Raw genomic sequence first — 18,680 nt, 5'->3', positions numbered from 1 at the left:
GCCAGGCTGCCTGCATCTGCCATGTCTATTTTAAGGGGGAGTTATATCAAATCCTCTAAAGAGGGCAGGTGTAGAAGTCGGCCATGGCAACCAATCCGCTTATAGCAATCAATTGTCCAGCACATCCATTAAAAAGATAGCTGGGAGCAGAATGGTTGCTATGGGAAACTTCCCCACCTGTCCTCCTTTAGAACGTTTAGCTTTTCTCATCTTTCCATGTGGCTGAGAAATTTTCACCAGACCAAACTTTGTGACTTATTACAGCTGGAGGGTAAAAAGTGCATGTCTGTCTTTGCAGGTACTAAATGAAGCCGTGGGCGCCCTGATGTATCACACGATCACTTTAACGCGAGAAGACTTGGAGAAGTTCAAGGCCCTTCGAATAATCGTCCGGATCGGAAGCGGGTTCGATAATATTGACATAAAGTCCGCTGGAGATCTAGGTATATTATCCATTGGATCTTGGCTATAATCTATCACTGTTTTCAGTATAAAGCAAGTGCTTTAGATTCCTGTATGAGATGCACATTGCACCTCGGGCCCTGTTACTTCCGTGTCTATCTAATTAGTAACTTGTGCGGGCGCAGGGGGTGTTCTAATGTGCATAATAAGCGCACAGTCTGTGTTTTGCGAAGTACAACTCTTATACCATCTATATAAATGTTGGTTAGGACCAGCCACCTATGGAGCAATGTGTGGGTGTATGTTAGACCATTTATTGCTGATATCTTATAGATGATGCGGAAAAGGGATCAGGTGACTGCAGAGGACATCCTATACCTGGGTCATTGAAGATTCTGGGGGAGGTAGTAGCTGGCGATAGTAACCAATCTACTTGTAATGTATAGACCAGGCCTGGCCAGCCTGTGGCACTCCAGCTGTTTTTGAAACTACAAGTCCCAGCATGCCCTGCCATGGTTTGCTATTAGGAAATGCTAAAACTGTTGCAGGGCATGCTGGGACTTGTAGTTTCAAGACAGCCGGAGAGCTGCAGGTTGGCCAAGTCTGGTATAGGCTGTGACAGATAAATGCTAAGTAGAAGTTAATTGGTTGCAATGGGTAATTCCTACACTTGTCCTCTCAAGAAAGTTAGAGACCTATTCCCCCTCCCCCAAGACTTTTAATCAAATTCTATTCTTAAATAGGCAATGCTGGTGTGACGAACACTCCTTGGGTTCTTCAGGAGGGATGTATTACATCTTCTAAAGCGATATAGTGGAGAAGTTACCCATAGCAACCAATCTGCTTCTAGCTGTCCTTTATCTAGCACGGTTTATGACATGGCAGTTAGAAGCGGATTGCTATGGAATCTGGATAGCCCTAAGATATATTACCAGTAAGTGTGAGTGGTGATGCCCGGGATTGATGACTAACCTCAAACAAACGTACAATGACCGGAACAGTTACATCGAGAGGACATCACAACATGTAACAATTTGACTGTCGTTTCCCCTGTTCCTGTGCAAAATGCTGGTATGTACTAAATTAGGGCAAAGTATCCATTCTGCTTCACAAACCAAAGAGCAAGCAGCCATTTAAAATGAAAGGATGTATTCTGCACTAGCAACCATAGGGATTATGGCTATAGTGTGTGAAACGCACAGTCTGTTTTACCAATTTTGCCATAGACATTAAATATAAATATGGTACACTTTTTTTTTTTTTTTTTTCAATGACTTGCTCCTAATTTTCCAGCCATTCAGCACATTTTTTTCTTTGTTGTTTAACCTGCATGTAATCAGCGCTGAGGAATGAACGGTATGCTCTGGGTTTATTTATTTTTTTATTTTTTGGCACGTGGTTCTCTGGTGGGCGTGTCAATATGAATCTGTCCTTTAACTAGCCATCATGAATCTCCATGGCAAGGTCAGTTATTGGTGCTGATTGATGTTGACACGGTTTTTATACCCTCTCATGGAAACTTGAGAACAAGGCCAAATTGTTTGCCGTTTTTTTCATGCCTGTAAAGACAAAATCAGAGTTGCTCCCGTTATGGGGCCTCTATTATAGATTATGGCAGATATTGTGTGTTGGGACGGGACAGTTATAGCCTCACATTGAGAGATTGGCGAAAATAACTGATCATAAAGGAGCAGCTCTGTGTTTCCACAATTCTAGTCTGGTCAGCCTCAGTCGGGCTATCCGGGCTGATTCTCCTGGCACCTGATAGCCCTTCTACAACAGGATCCTTTCAAAGAGCTGTGAGCACACTGGGGTGCCATAATTGGCTGGTGCTGCAGGGATTCCAGTAATTAGGGAAGGGAGTGGTGTGAATCTCCCCCTCTGTGTCCCATTAGCCTTCTGATTCTACTGTATATTTACTGATTCTGTGTGCGTGAGCTGTGTCTATAACATGACGACAGGCAGGGCCACCCAGGCTTCACAAACAATGTTTTCTCAAAGTGCAATGATAAACAAACATGGCCAACTGCTAGTGGCTCCACACTTTGTGATGTTAGTGATTGTACAGTAGTAGAGCTGCCTATTACTGCCTCGCCTACTCCACCATGGGCCTCTGACCTACCTAGAGTTATGGTGGACTTAACGTCTGAGTTGGTCGAGTCTCGACGGTCACAACCCCCCCCTGGACGTCAGGATTGGCTAAATCAGTGGAAAGCCTTGTACAGATCATGGGTTCCACTAGTAACATGCCCTCTACTTTCTGTCAAAAGCTGTCACAAATACATCCATTACCAACAGTACTCCAGTCGGATGATTCGGACGAAGAACAACTCTCACAAGAAGAAAATGAGGAGCGTGAATTGGACGAGGTTTTGGAAGATGTGTCCGCACCGCCAGATTTAGAATCTGGTTCTCTGGGGGTGAAGCCCTTAATCCGGGCAGTCAGCCAGGTCCTTAATTTACCTGAGGACATAGGGCCTGATTCAGACCTGCTCGCGAGCGCTGAGCGCTCGCAAGCTTGTCGATGGTGCCCTAGTGCGCATGCCAAGCCGTCGCTATGGGTCCTACCGCAGGGTCTCGTCGCAAGCCAGATGGTCGCGATGGTCTTGACCATCGCAACCATCTTTTTGGCCGCTCACATAAGCTGTGGGTGGTCACCCACAGCTATGCGAGCGGCCAGGAGGCCGCTCCACTTTTAGGTAGGAGGGCCCTGATTCAGAGCGAGCGCTCTTGTCAGAGCGTCCGGCTCTGAATCAGGCCCATAGTACCTGAAAATCAGAAGTTAGACTCTCTCTTGTTGTTTACCAAATAAATCTTTTTTTTTTTTCTTTTTTTCCCTTCTCGCAACAGCTTCAGGACCAAGTTTCAGGGGCCTGGAAGCAACCGGATAAGCGTTTCCAGATTCCACAACGCTTTTGCCTGCAGCTATCCATTTCCATCATTTATGATGGAAAAGTGGGAAACACCCGCCTATCAAAGAAGACGACACTTCCAGTCCCTGGTGCTACGTCACTCAAGGACCCTTCGGATCGTAAGCTGGACACAACACTACGATCTGTGTACACTGCGGCGGGAGCTCAACTCAGACCAATGGTTGTTAGCGCCTGGGTTAACAAGGCTGTAGCCTGCTGGGCGGAGCAGCTGATAATGGGTCTGGACTCCGGAATGTCCAGAGCAGAGCTAAGACTGCTAGCAGAACACATCCGTGAATCAGCAGTTTACCTAGGCGAGGCTTCCAAGGCTATCAGCCAGATCAGTGCACGTATATCCGCTTCCGCTATTACAGCCCACAGAGCTCTCTGGCTGCGCTCTTGGCAAGCGGACACAGAATATAAGCGGGTGGTTGAAGGTGTGCAGTTCACTGGTGATATGCTTTTTGGTCCAGAACTGGACAAATGGATATCCCAAGCCACTGGGGGTAAGTCTACTTTTCTCCCTTCAATTGCCCTGACACCCAGGAGGACTTACACTGGTTCCTCGTTTCACTCCTTTCGTGCCCTGCAGCCCTTTCGTGGTAGAGCAAGAGATGCTTCCAGACAGGCTAGAGGCGGCAGAGGTAGAGGTTGCCTACAGACTGTTGCACGTCGACAGGAACAAAAGCCAGTTGAAAAACAGGTGGCATGATGGTCTCCCGTCCTACCTGGGATCTCCTACGGTAGGAGCTCGATGAAAGACTTTTCAACAGGCTTGGAACCAGACCTCTTCGGATCCGTGGACTCGCAGATCACTCTCCGTAGGGTACAGGATAGATTTCAAAGTTTCAACACCAAAACGTTTCTTCACTATGGGTCTACCTGTGTCAGCAGACAAGGCCAAGGTTCTGTAAGAGGCAATTCAGTCCTTACTAAAATCAGCAGTGCTGTTTCCAGTTCCGCTACATCAATGGGGTCTGGAGTTCTATTCAAACCTTTTTGTGGTATCCAAGCCGGACGGGTCTGTAGGGCCATTCCTGAACCTCAAGTCTTTCAATCAGTATCTGATGGTTTATCGATGGAGTCAATTCAATCAGTCATTGCGAGCTTAGAACTGGAGGAGTATCTAATTTCTCTGGATATAAAGGATGCCGATCTACATGTTCCGAATTGGGAACCGCATGAAGCTTTCCTACGTTTTGCGATATTACACGATCAGTTTGGGGCGTTTCCGTTAGGTTTATCCTCTGCACTCCGTGTCTTCACTAAGGTCATGTCTGTCATGATTGCACACCTTCGGACATCAGGTGTGACCATAATTCCTTACTCAGACGACCTGTTGCTCAAGGCCCCATCGGAATCTCTTCTCTTGGACCACGCCTTACTGACATACAAGACTCTGACGCTGCATGGCTGGGTGATCAATTTCAATAAATCCAACCTAATTCCGTCTCAGAGACTTCAATTTCTGGGGATGATCCTGGATACGGGTTTACAGCTGGTGTTCCTACCGGAAGAAAAAGCCCAGGACATTCGGCTACTAGTTCAGCTAGTCCTCAGACAGAAGAAGGTATCTTTACTAGTTTGTCTTAGTCTCTTGGGAAAGATGGTAGCTGCCTTCGAGGCACTACGATTCAGACGATGCCATTCCCGTGTGTTGCAGCTGGACCTCCTAACACAGGGGTCTCACTACTACATCAAATGATCCGGTTGGCCCCCTCAAACTGGGTGTCTCTTCTCTGGTGGATGCAACCCAACAACCTCTTGGCGGGTCAAAGATTCGGAGTGTGGGATTGGATAATCGTGACGACGGACGCCAGTTTCCGAGGATGGGGAGCGGTGGTCCTAGACTATATAAGTTTCAGGGGACGTTGCTCTCCACAGGAAAGCAGGTGGCCCATAAATGTGTTGGAACTCAGAGCAATTTACAACGCTCTGCTCTAAGCCACACACTTACTAAGATCTCATCCGGTGAGAATTCAGTTGGACAACGCGACGGCCGTCACTTATATCAATCAACAGGGCGGAACTTGAAGTCACATGGCAATGCGAGAAGTCACCCGGATTCTCAGGTGTGCCGAGAATCAATCAGTGCTCCTGTCGGCGGTGTTCATCCTGGGAGTGGACAACTGGGAAGCAGATTATCTCAGTCACCAGGATCTCCACCCTGGGGAATGGATGCTTCACCCAGACGTATTCCAAACCTTGGTCCGTCGTCTGGGTCGGCCTCAAGTGGACCTCATGGCATCTCAATGAAACAATCAGCTACCAAGATACGTGTCCAGAACTCTGTATCCGGCTGCAGTGGCAGTGGATGGACCTACGACATAATTTACCGATTTCCTCCGATTCCTCTACTACTTCATCTACTAAAGCGGATAAAACATAAGTCGGCCTCGGTCATTCTCGTAGCACCGGACTGGCCTCGAAGGAGTTGGTTCTCGGACCTTCGGACTCTTAGCAGATGACCCATGGCCACTTTGTCCGGACCTCCTGCAACAGGGTCCTTTCGTGTAACCCAACCTAGCGCAGCTGAGTTTGACGGGGTGGCAGTTGAGGCCACTATCTTGAGACGCAAAGGCATCCCAGAATCTGTTATCCTCACTATGCATAGTGCCAGAAAACCGGTTACGGCTGCGCATTACCACCGCATTTGGCGGTCTTATGTGTCATGGTGTGGCGGTCGTGGCCTTCAGTCTAGGACTTTTCGTTTATCCAGGTTAATGCTTTTTCTTCAAACGGGGCTTGATGCTGGTCTCCGTTTAAGGTCTTTAAAGGTGCATATTTCTGCCCTTTTCTATTTTTTTTTTTTCTATGCAAATTGGCCCTCATACCTGAGGTGCAGACTTTTCTTCAGGGAGTATTGCGGGTGCAACCACCTTTTGTTCCTCCTATAACTCCTTGGGACCTGAATTTTGGTTCTTGCGTTTCTTCAGTCTTCCATGTTTGAGCCACTTGATGAGGTAGATATCAAGTGTTTGACTTGGAAGACTGTTCTCCTCCTGGCTTTGGCCCGTCGGGTGTCTGAGTTGGGGGCCCTGTCTTGTAAGCCCCCGTACCTTATCTTTCATGATGTTAGTGTGAGCTTCGGACACAAGCCACTTTCCTTCCTAAGGTTGTCTGCTTTCCACATAAATCAACCTATTGTGGTGCCTTCCTCGGTTGAGGACTACAGAGTATCTTCGACTCTGGATGTGGCTCTTTTTCCGTAAGACTGGTTCGCTTTTTGTTCTGTATGATGCTGTTTGGAGGGGTTGGCCACCTTCAAAACAGATGTTGGGTAGGTGGATTCAGCCGATTATACGACAGGCTTATATTAGCAGAGATAGGTAACCTCCTCCCGTCTATTTCAGTGCATTCCATGCGCTCTGTGGATAAGTCATGGGCGGCACGTCGGGCTGCCTCCACCATGCAATTGTGCCGTCCTTGGTACATACCTTTTTTGTGAAGTTTTATCGGTTTGACACATTTGCGGCGTCCGCTTCATGCTTTGGCCGCCTTGTTCTGCAGGCTCCTCAGAGCGCTCCTGCCTGTGGGGAAAACTTTGGGATGTCCCCAGTGTAATAGCCTCTAGTGTCCCCTAGTGGATGAAAGAGATAATGGGATTTTGGTACTTACCAGTAAATCCTTTGATTCCACAGGGGACACTGGACCCCCACCTCAGCACTCTTTGCCTGCCTATTAGATTGGTTCCGTGTGTTTGTATGGTTCTGTTTGTTTTGTGGTTTTTGCTTCTTTGCTCCTCTTGTTCTCCATCTCCTCTCGGTCTTCATTTTTCTAAACTGAGGGGCTGGTGGGGCATAGAGGAGGAGGAACTTCACACTTCCAAATTATTTAAAGTGCCAGCTCCAGCTAACACACCTCTATACGCCAATGTAATAACCTCCAGTGTCCCCTGCGGAATCAGAGAAAAGGATTTACCGGTAAGTACCAAACTCCCATTATATGTGCCACTGAGGGCCTGATTCAGCAAGGAACGCACAGGAGAGAACGCACGCACTCGGCTGATGTTTTTGAACTGTGCATGCATCGATCTGCACGTGCGCTAACTAGCCGGTGCGTTCGGGTTATGGTACACAGACTACACGCAGTGTGTACGCAGACCCTTCTGTTATTGATTGACAGGTCGTGCCATTTGTAGGTGGTGATGGGGGGTGGTCAGGCGAACGCAGGCGGTATAATGCCGGTATAGGGGCGTGCATAATTAAGGCAGTGCTGCGGCATATGCAGCCATACCGTAAGCTGTACACAGGAAGCGGAAAAAATCCTGCGGCAGGTCAGGTCAACCACTATTATGCTAATGTCTCAGATGTTACCAATGTTTATGCCATCTTGCGTGCTGATCAGTAAAGGGAGATGGGCGGCTTAGTATGGGACTGGGCGTCTGCAACTAGTGCTGCGGTCTCTGTGCTTAGGCATTGATTAGCATATTCTCGCAGTGGACTGGTGCGTGCGTCTGCATCCGTGCGTTCCTTGCTGAATCAGGCCCGGAGCCTGTTATACAGATTGACACAGATATACTGTATGCACAAGTGTCGCTTATCAAATTAATCAGTGCAGTCTCATGAAGGAGATTTATCGTATCTCGTTGCAAAAAAACATGTTACACCACTCGGAGCAGCCCACTCGCGCCAGGTGTCTCGCAGCTCATGGCGTATTGAGCCTAAGTTTGAGGACACATCTGTGTATATGTATTATGAAATACAATTTAGCTAAATCCTGAGGCAAACGTGTCCCAACATGTCAGAGTTAATGCCTGCATTAAGGTGCATACACACGGTCAGATATGTCAGATTAACGATTTTAGCCTGTATTAAAATGAATGTAAATCATACAAAACTGACTGCAAACACATCAGATGTCAGATATCGTTATCTGACAAACGGGAACGCACATCATTCATCGTTGCACACATGTCAGATTTTTCTTTCAGATATGAACGATTTTTTAAATCGTTATCGTTCAGATCTGAAGAAAAATCTGACCGTGTGTATATGCACCATTAGTAGTGTTAATGGTTTTCCGTAGGACTGGATACCTGTGATTAAGAGCATTGTAATGTTGCTGTTCGAATTAAAAAACAAAAAAAAAAATCTATTTAATATTGAAAAATTTAGAGATTGAAGCTAAAATATATATTATTTATTTTATAAATATTCCAAAGCTTCCTGAAAATCTTGATCACTGTACAAGTTCGGGTTCTTCAATCCAGCCAAATTTTGATTTTAAATTTGAATCTGTTTACTAATAAAGGAGAGACCACATCACTGTAATTGGTGACAGTAAAGGTATCATTGTATACATTACACCAACTGTACCATGATGCAGTTTTTGTCGTTGTTATTGCGCCCTGTACATTACTTATGGCACTCGATGAAACTCCCCGGAGGTAAAACTGTGCTTTTGTTGTCGGCATACTCTCTGTTGAAATTGCATTAGTATTTGGCAGACACAGGTGCAATAAGGTCTTACAGTATATGCACTGTATCAGAATAATATAACTCGGAACTGTACACAAATTCTTCCACTGTTCTATCGAAGGTTCACTGTTGTTTGTGTACTTTGAAACCCATAATACAGCAGTTGATGAGCGCTAATTTTTGTCTGTTGAGGTCAACGGACACTTTGATTTTCATTCAAAGCCAAAAATGTATCGGGGCTCTTGAACTGAAGTACAAATTTGAACGGGTTTGGTGAAAGTGGCCCCAAGCGTTGTGCCGGCACTAAAAATAATAATGTATGTTTTGATGCCAGTGGGTATGAGGTCCAGCTGAATTTTTATTTTTTGAAACAAAAATGATGGTTACAATAGCCAATATCTTTCCTGGAGACCATTATACAGGACTTGTCGAACTTCTACAGTGTAACATAACAGTAGCCTCACGAATAGTCCACTTACAAAGTCTTTAGGGGCACATTTTGTAATATATTTTTTATATGAACAGTCTGTCAGCTAATGCCATGTGTAATTATCATGACCACTAGTACGCCTATAAAGGATAAGTAATCACTATTAGCATCTGCGGCCACTCTTCCGGACTATAAATGTGTAACGCTCCTGTATCTGATGTCTAATCCAGGTATTGCAGTATGTAATGTGCCAGCAGCGTCCGTAGAAGAGACGGCCGATTCCACCATGTGCCACATTCTGAACCTGTACAGGAGAACCACGTGGCTGCACCAGGCGTTACGGGAAGGCACGAGGGTCCAGAGCGTGGAGCAGATCAGGGAGGTGGCGTCTGGAGCCGCACGAATTAGGGGGGAGACATTAGGCATCATAGGACTGGGTAAGTTTCGCTTTTTACGGATGTAAATTATTGTATGACGTTACTGTTTGAATATATTAGTTACGTATTATTTGTAATATGAAGTAATGAAACCAAGCAACCAGATGAGTGGTTTAAAAAAAAAAAAATCAGTTTATTTTATTTTTGTTTTTAAAAAAGTTGAGCAAAAATTCAAAAACATGCAGCCCTCTCTGTTCAGCCTGGAAAACGGTTGTCATAATAAAATGGTTGACTGCCCTACCTGATGCAATGCAGGCGCTGTACTCCCCCATGGGTTTGGGGCGATTACTTAATATTTCTGTGGCCTCACAATACACCAGGTGGGACCTTGTAGAGCCCCTCCCCAACTCCCACCACCCAATTTAGCAAACTTGGTCGGCACACCACATCAGTTGGAGCCAGATATGGTCCCCAGCTCTAGGCAGGGTTCTGTTTTTTGCTAATACATCTACAACACAAAGAAGATCGGAGAAGAAATTACCCTTTATTCTAATTGAGTCAAAAAATTGTCCAATCAATAACCTAAAGTATCATAAAAAATAAATGTAAGCCACTCATACAGAGGAGTGTGAATGAAGAGAGACCTTTTATATAAGGTAGGCAGTATTTATTTGCCTGAAAAGGCATTTATAAAACACTTTATTCAATACACTGAACAATAATCTATGTTCGAGTTTGAACTACACGTACTGCAATGACCAGCCATGTTCTGAAGCAATTGGTGTATTCTGTGAATTCAAGCTACATCTGCAGAGACACTTGTTGAACAAAGACATTTTAAGATTGGTGTGAAAAAATAATCAAATCACCAGCTTTAATGTTACTGGCAGACCTCAATACATTTCTGTCCATCACGGCTGCCCTATTCAAACCATACACACATGTAATGTCTAATCGTTTTCTAATGCTGGGTGATTTAGTTCATCTTCTGCTCTTAACTGAGGCACAATGCATTCTGCCGAGTTAGTTTGCTCAAATGTAATCTTGAAATTGACGTCTGTATTTTCTGCTACCAGCTAGCACCTCGAGAGAGATCTTGGCTCTGCAGGTCAGATTAATGAAATGTAGAAATGGATGTTTCCTATGCTTTGTAAATCCAATTACTATGTTACCATAAATCATATTTTTTTTGCTTATTCATTTTTTTTTAATTTTTTTTTTTTACCTCCCCTCTGAGAGGACCAGGGGGGGCAAGTGCAGGGGCCATAATTTGTGTCATCGTGCTACCTGCCTCTGGCATTGCTCAAGTGGGCCTTGATGATGCAATTCCAGTCATCTGTCATTGCCAACTTCACTAAGGATGTAGGAGGAGGGTTTGCTCTCCCATGATGTCCCCAGAATCCTAAATTCTCAGGGACATAAGAAGAGGCGGCAGACAACGGTCAGGCACTTTCAGAGAGACACAGCTCAGTCACAGGATTTTAGAGCGAGTGTGGCCAGTCCATGAAGAGGGCATAATTGGCACTTGCAGTGCATCTGGAAAGTATTCACAGCACTTCACTTTTTCCCCATTTTGTTATGTTACAGCCTTATTCCAAAATGGAATAAATTAATTTTTGTCCTAAAAATTGTATACCCAAAACCTCATAATGACGACAAAGCGTAAAAAATATTTTTGAGATTTTTTTTTTCTGAAAATGTAATTAAAAAAAAACAAAAAAACGAAGAAATCACATGTACATAAGTATTCACAGCCTTTGCTCAATACTCTGTTGATGCACCTTTGGCAGCAATTACAAATTACAGCCTCAAGTCTTTTTGAATATGATGCCACAAGCTTGGCACACCTATCTTTGGGCAGTTTCACCCATTCCTCTTTGCAGCACCTCTCAAGCTCCATCAGGTTGGATGGGAAGCGTCGGTGCATAGCCATTTTCAGATCTCACCAGAGATGTTCAATTGGATTCATGTCTGGGCTCTGGCTGGGCCACTCAAGGACATTCACAGAGTTGTCCTGAAGCCACTCCTTTTGATATCTTGGCTGTGTGCTTAGGGTCGTTGTCCTGCTGAAAGATTAACAGTCGCCCCAGTCTGTGGTCAAGAGCGCTCTGGAGCAGGTTTTCATCCAGGATGTCTCTGTACATTGCTGCATTCATCTTTCCCTCTATCCTGACTAGTCTCCCAGTTCCTGCTGCTGAAAAACATCCCCACAGCATGATGCTCCCACAGTCATGCTTCACTGTAGGGATGGTATTGGCCTGGTGATGAGCGGTGCCTGGTTTCCTCCAAACATAACGCCTGGCATTAACGCCAAAGAGTTAAATCTTTGTTTCTCATGGTTTGAGAGTCCTTAAGGGGCATTTTGGCAAACTGCAGGCAGGCTGCCATGTGCTTTTTAGTAAGTAGTGGCTTCAGTCTGGCCACTCTACCATACAGGTCTGATTGGTGGATTGCTGCAGAGATGGTTGTCCTTCTGGAAGGTTCTCCTCTCTCCACGGAGGAATGCTGTAGCTCTGACAGAGTGACCATCGGGTTCTTGGTCACCTCCCTGACTAGGGCCCTTCTCCCCCGATCTCTGTTTAGACGGCTGGCCAACTCTAGGAAGAGTCCTGGTGATTCCGAACTTCTCCCATTTACAGATGATGGAGGCCACTGTGCTCATTGGGACCTTCAAAGCAGCAGATATTTTTCTGTACCCTTCCCCATATTTGTGCCTTGAAACATTCTATTACACAGGTTCTCAAACTCGGTCCTCAGGACCCCAAACAGTGCAGATTTTCCAGGTCTCCTCACAGAATCACAGGTGAAATAATTAGCTCCATCTGTGGATCTTTTAAAATGTGTCAGTGAGTAATGAATACACCTGTGCATCTGCTCAGTGACCTGCAAAATGTGACCTGTGTGGGGTCCTATTATATTACTATTTCTATTGTGGTCACGGTGTGGGCTGTGGAGGAGGGCTTCCAGGCAACCGGAACCCCCTCCCCTGCGTTTGTCTATGCATATGATGGTTGTGGTACCAGATTTTAGGTGTAGTACATAAAGTGATAGTGGCAGAGCTTCTCAAAAGGGTACAAAGTGACATAAACGTGAATAATTGTTACTTTTATTGTCGGTTGTGACCTATTGTGGTTAGATGACTGTTACGTTACACTTGGTGTGTGCACTGCGGGCTCAGAAGCCCGGCTGCTGGCAGGTTACGGATCGCGGTTACAGCTGTGGATGAACATTAATGAGAGCTTATTTTTCACGTCTGAAAAGTCTTGTTAAACCCCTAGATTGTGCGTTTCCTGATATGTCTGCAGCATAAACACCTAGTTAGCGACTGAGAATAGGCAGCTGAGGCTTGGCAGTGTTCAGCTCTCCAGTTCATCTGATTTCTTGCCCAAGCCATAATGGAAAATTTGGCACAGCAATAAAAGCAGATGCAGAACCCAACCTGACAGGCTTTGGCTACCGCACTATTCACGTACATAGGACAGGGTGTGCTCTGATTTCCACTGGACCCAGGAGCTGGACGGCAGATTGCCGAATCTGTTCCAAGCACAGGAATAAAGAAACGATTGTGGAACATTTTATATGTGTACACCTAATAAGAATACTGCGGTTAGCAAGTCATTGTAATGCTTCTTGTACATAGAGATTATGAGGTCTCTCCGTTAGGGGTTGTTTGTAGTTTATATATTTTTTTTCTGAATCCTTTTTTTTCTGTTTTATGTCTTCTATTAAAAAATAGCGCAGATTGTTGACAATACTTTTTTTTTTTTAAAGATTTAATTTTTTACTGGTAGACGGATTAAAGGCACACTACATTGTAGGCAGTCAGAGCACTAAGAATGTGAGCTCTAGTGAGCAGGGCCCTCCCTCCTAATGTTTCCTTCCTCGCCTAAATCCACTAACTTTTGTACTTGTGTATATTTGTTACTCTGTTACCCTGTCTACCCGGTTTTGCGTCTCTGCTCTGTACAGCGATGATGCCATTTGTGGTGCTTCATAAATACAGGCTAATATTAATAATGTCCTCCTGCATCACAGCCAACCCCAGGAGCAAACCTTCCTGCAAAATCATTGAGAAAGCCGTGATTTTCTGGGTATTGGTGAATTTGAATCCTAGCACTCTTAGCAATAATCTGTTCCTGGGCACTTGATCAATAGACACCGGAGACTGTTTTGAGGGGTGTTAGACATGCCTCGGGGTAAAGCTTGCTATTGTGACACATGAGGGTGCTGAAAACTTGGCTTCCCTATTGCCTTCTGTAGGTTGCTGTAGTCCGTGACCTAGGAGGGAATTTACCCATACCAACCAATCTGCTCCTAGCTATCATTTTATAGAATACTAAATTAATGATAGCTAGAAGCTGATTGGTTGCTATGGCAATTTCTTTTACTTGTCCTTTTTAGAAGTTTTGATTCATCTCTCCTTAACTCTCGAGTGTGGTTCTATTTATTTTTGCTTTTTTTTTTTGTAAACCAGTAGATTTTTTGGATTAATTTAATTTATTTTTCTTATTTTTGTTTTGGTTATTGTAATGCCCCAACACACGGCCATGCACTGGTCTCCGCTGGTAGGTAATTGTTAGCCTTCATTCAGGTTGGTGAGAGATTTGTACGAAGTGTTCAAAGCATAATTTCCATTTCCTAGAGAAGAAAAACATGACGTGCTCCATCTTGCCCGCCCTGTGTGCTTCGTTCCCATCTCTGTGGAATTGCTGTAATTCACAACTGCAAATGCAAAACCCACAAAGCTGCTGCCACACCCATAATGCACTAATAGGCTTACTAAGAGCCTGCTGTATCTGGCCAGCATTGTGCCTGCCCCCAGCATTGATGTGTAGGGATATTCTATACCGAGCCTCCTACGTGTAAAATAATTTCACTTGCGAATTAAATATTCATAAGGTCGGGAAGCCGTGAAATAGCATTTTCATTTAGCAGCCAAGCGTTTTCACGCGTCTCCAGGTCTGCAAGTGGCTGCTTGCTGCTGAATAAGCCTTGTGTGATGAGGTCCTTCTGCAAACAGAGACCTCGAGCAACAAAGGAATCGATGGGAAGGGAGTGGTTGTAACCGAGGTGGATTTCGTACCAAAGTGTCATATTTCCGAAGGGCGGCCTGGCTTTGTCTGAGGCACTGGTACCACACCTCAGTGTGCTGTGCACGGTGCCAAGACTGGGTTACAGCCCTCGGTGTGTAGCCTGCAGGGAAGGAATTCTCTCGCTGTTGCAGAGGTTTTATTGCACAGCTGATATCTGAAAAGTTCCTCAATCACCAAGTTTATCCCGTCTCAGCAGTTTCTTGTTGCTGGGTGCTGGTTTACAGTCTGTAGTTCATGCTGTTGAACTTTTTTTTTATTCCCAGGATTTTGCAGCCCCACCCGGTGGTCTGAGGCGCTCGGTACAGCCCGGGACCCTGCAATGTTCAATCACCCCTCCATTGGGAAGTCTGCTCCTTGTTTATAATTCATATTTACATGGCCAGCAGCAATTTAGGAGAATAAGCTGTATCAGCTCAGGGTTTTGTTACCGGTATGAGCCTGAGTGCGGGTGATAAGTAAAGTGTCCCAGAGGCTTCAATCCACCGCGTCTAAGCCCAAAATAGTATTCCGTGCGTTGGGATTCCATTCCGACAACCGCTGTCCTTGCCTCACCCGCGTGTGTAGGGAATTAAGGGGGAGATTTAATAAAGCTTGGAGAGAGAGAAAATTGTGAGAGATAAAGTAACAACCAATCGGCTGCTGACTGTCATTTTGCAAACACAGGGCCGAATTCAATTAGCTGCGAAAAGCCGAGCCGCGATGTTTTCGCCGCCTTCGCCTGTTTTCAGGCGATACTTTTTCCCTCGCGCTCCCGCTTATCTCCGTATTCAATTCCAAAAGATGCGAAAAGTCAAACGGGTGAAATCGGTGAAAGGCAAAACTGGCGAAAAGTGCCTAAGATTTGGGGGAAATCAGTCTGTACCCCAGAAAAAGCTGCTCTAACATTAGAAATCACTATACAAGTGTCCTAATAGCTCTAATAAAAGTGCTTTGTGTTCTTAAAGTGTCAGAATTGTCTCATCATTTTTCAGCACTTATGCATATAAGCATATCTTTTTTGGGGGGTACAGAGGTTACATTTGGGGTACATGAAAATGGGTACTAGCATATTTTGAAGTCTTTTTTTAAAGTGAAGATTTTAAAAATATACCTGCTGCTGCCCCGTGCAATCCCAAAAACACCTGTCCCATCCATATAGCCCCCCAAAGTACCATGCCCCCCACTTTGTTACCCATTTTCCAACACCTTTTTTATTTTTTTTTCCCAAAACTGATGTCATTTTTGGGGTCTTCGCCAAAAATTAAGTTACATTTTTTTCGGGACTGATTGGACCAAATCCCCACATTTGCACCCCAAAATATTGCACTTCCAATTCGCCTGCCTATACATAGAGAGAACTTTTTCTCCTGTTTATTTTCCCGCTTAGAGCGGTATACAATTAGCCACGATGCCGGCACTTATCGGGGATTTTGTTTCGCCTGCCTCGGGCAGGTAAAACCAAATCCCTGATAAAAAGCGTTTTTTCTCCCAATCGCGGCAGAGAAAATACATAGTTCCGCCACTTTTCTCGGATCCTATGTCTCTTCGTGAGCAAAACAGTAAATTTTCAGACGTAAAAAAACTGGATTTACTTGGAGAGCACAAAAAAAATAAATCGTTGAAAAAGACTCGAACATCGGCGAAAAACTCGTTTTTTTCTGGCGAACATTTTTCTGAGCTAATTGTTTTCGCCTAAGGGGGGTATCTCTGAGATAAGTTGAAACCTTTTCTCCAAACGGCATTTTTCGCGGCTAATTGAGTACGACCCACAGCCTGTAACATGTCAGTTAGGAGCTAATTGGTTGGTGCTTTATTTCTCACAAATTTATCTCTCTCCAAGCTTTATTAAATCTCCCCCTAAGCCTTCTGGCACACAAGGCAATACATACCTGTTATCAGGATAGTTAACTGATATAAAGGAGCCCATATCGTGGTTCCTTTCATTGAACTTGAGACAGATAGGGGTATTCAATATGGGTGCGATAAGTCCGTTTTTTGCGTTAATATCGCACTTTTAAACTTTTTTGCGTTAATATCACTGGTTTTAGTTTTACATCGTATTCAATTTCAAAGACTTATCGCAGTTTTGAAAAGTCTTTGCTAAAAAACGGTGATAACTTTTCACCATTGAATAGGTGTTGGAAAAAAGTGCAGAATTGGGGTTTAGGGGTGCAGGCTTAAAAAAAATAGCCTGCACCCCTGAGATTGACATTTAAAAAAGAACTGTCAAAAAAAGTTTAAAAAAAAAAAAATAGGGACACCCCAAAAAATTAATTAAAAAAATGGGGTGCAAAAAAAAAATGGGAAAAAATTGTTAAACAATAGGGAAATAGGTTCAGGGCTATTCTGCAAGTATGCGGCAGGTGTTTTCTAGAATAGAATTATAGCGGCAGGTGCACAAATGCAGAATTTAAAAAAAATTACTTTAGGGACACCAAAATATGCTAGTACCCATTTTCATGTACCCCAAATTTGATGGGACCACTTATAAAAACGAAAAAAATAACCTAAGTGCTCTTCTGCATCACTTCTTCAATGTCGGGAAAAAAACACCTGCTGCGGCTATTTAAATCCCCGACTTTCAATTAAAGGCTAAAACGGGGGTACCCATAGTGTTCCCCCATGTTTTTACAACTTTAGGGGGGTCTTACAATTATTTTCAGGAAAAATTCGTAACTTTACGCAAATCCAACTTCGGAGTTTCCCGTTTTCGTTAATTTTATTTTGAATATGGGGATAAGCGGGAGCGCGCACCAGACTTAACGCAGGAAAAAAACTTCGGCAGTGAAGTTAACGTTTCATATTGAATACCCCTCAGAGTCTTTCTGAACGGAGCCATGACTGTAGGATTCCATGGGACCCAGCGGTGTGATTTGAAATGGGCTGTTTTGTAGCGTGCTGGACCATCAGAGGTGCCAGGTGCACTTGCAGTATTATATGGCACAGAGATGTCGATGGCTCTTCATGTTCGTTACCTTTTTAGTAATTTTAATAAAGTTAAAAGTGCGTTTATCCCCTAGATTGTGTATCCAGTTGGGCTTTCCCCCATGACTGGTTTCACAGTGACCCCGTCCTGTAGCGTTAATGCTATACCCTTATGAATGATGTTAGGATCCTTAATATACGCATTGGGCTGATGCAGAGTTACATTTACGCGTTTCTTGCGTGTGTTTGCACAGTGGGATGCAGAGCCCTTCTCCTCTCGATCGCATTTTTACTTGTGCCCAGAGAAGCAAGACTGGAGTGTAATGGAGTTGTTCCCACATGGGGAAAGTTCATTGAGGACGTGTCTGGGACACTACCCATATAACCAAATCTATATAGCCAGCAGAGACACCGGTTTTCAGCCATATCATTTGCACTAAGTATAGGCTGATGCAGGTCTGCACTGATGATGGCAATGATGAGCTGAAAACCAGGCACAGAACTGTGCACACGGGTGAAAATGCGCTTTAATTGCATATAAAAATGTGTCGTGATATCTGTACAAACACTCAGTCTTCAGTCATCAATAGAACATTTTTACTAATATTAGCAGACACCGTGTTAATTTAAAGCAGAAGTCCAGTCACAAGTAATTAATAAATACGAAGAGTGCGCTATTTATTTATCTATGGATATACATTATTTTATTTACCCTGTATAATAGCTTGTCACTTTAACTCTGGTACTTTCTTCAGGTTTTTTTTTTTTATTCAACTTTTGACAAAATGCGTTGTAATCTGATGCAGGGGTTTTCAACTCCAGACCTCAGGTACCCGCAGCAGGTCATGTTTTCAGGATATCTTTAATCATACACAGGTGAATTTTTTTCAGGGTCAGTGACTATACCACCTTTTTCCACAGGGAGAGAGGTTGAAAACCTGACCTGTTGGTGTTTGACATTAAAACCTCTGCACTAATGAATAACCTATCGTATCTGAGGGTACTTCTTAAAGGTCCCTACACTTCTAGTAGGAGTTCTTAGTAAATATCAGCACAAATATGCTGGGTACACATGCAGTGGTTGATCAATATATTTAGGGTATTTGTTTAAAGAAAAGGTTTAGAAATGTATATATTTTGTT

General features: G+C 44.2%; 1 protein-coding gene across 7 annotated transcripts in view; it reads left to right on the top strand.

Moving 5' to 3' along the window:
• CTBP1 (C-terminal binding protein 1) overlaps positions 1–18,680 on the top strand; it is a 284,958-nt gene that overhangs the window by 248,693 nt on the left and 17,585 nt on the right. For all 7 annotated transcript variants that reach the window (XM_088454291.1, XM_088454290.1, XM_088454296.1 and 4 more), the window contains exons 3-4: positions 299–443; positions 9,395–9,601. In XM_088454291.1, the coding sequence (XP_088310417.1) occupies positions 299–443; positions 9,395–9,601 (352 nt within the window). The remainder of the gene's footprint in view (positions 1–298; positions 444–9,394; positions 9,602–18,680) is intronic.

Source organism: Taudactylus pleione, unplaced genomic scaffold (assembly GCF_031769625.1).
Source record: "Taudactylus pleione unplaced genomic scaffold, aTauple2 ptg000611l, whole genome shotgun sequence".
Lineage (NCBI taxonomy): Eukaryota > Metazoa > Chordata > Amphibia > Anura > Myobatrachidae > Taudactylus > Taudactylus pleione.
The sequence above is the reverse complement of the archived record's forward strand: the minus strand, read 5'-3'. Positions and strand labels throughout refer to the sequence as shown.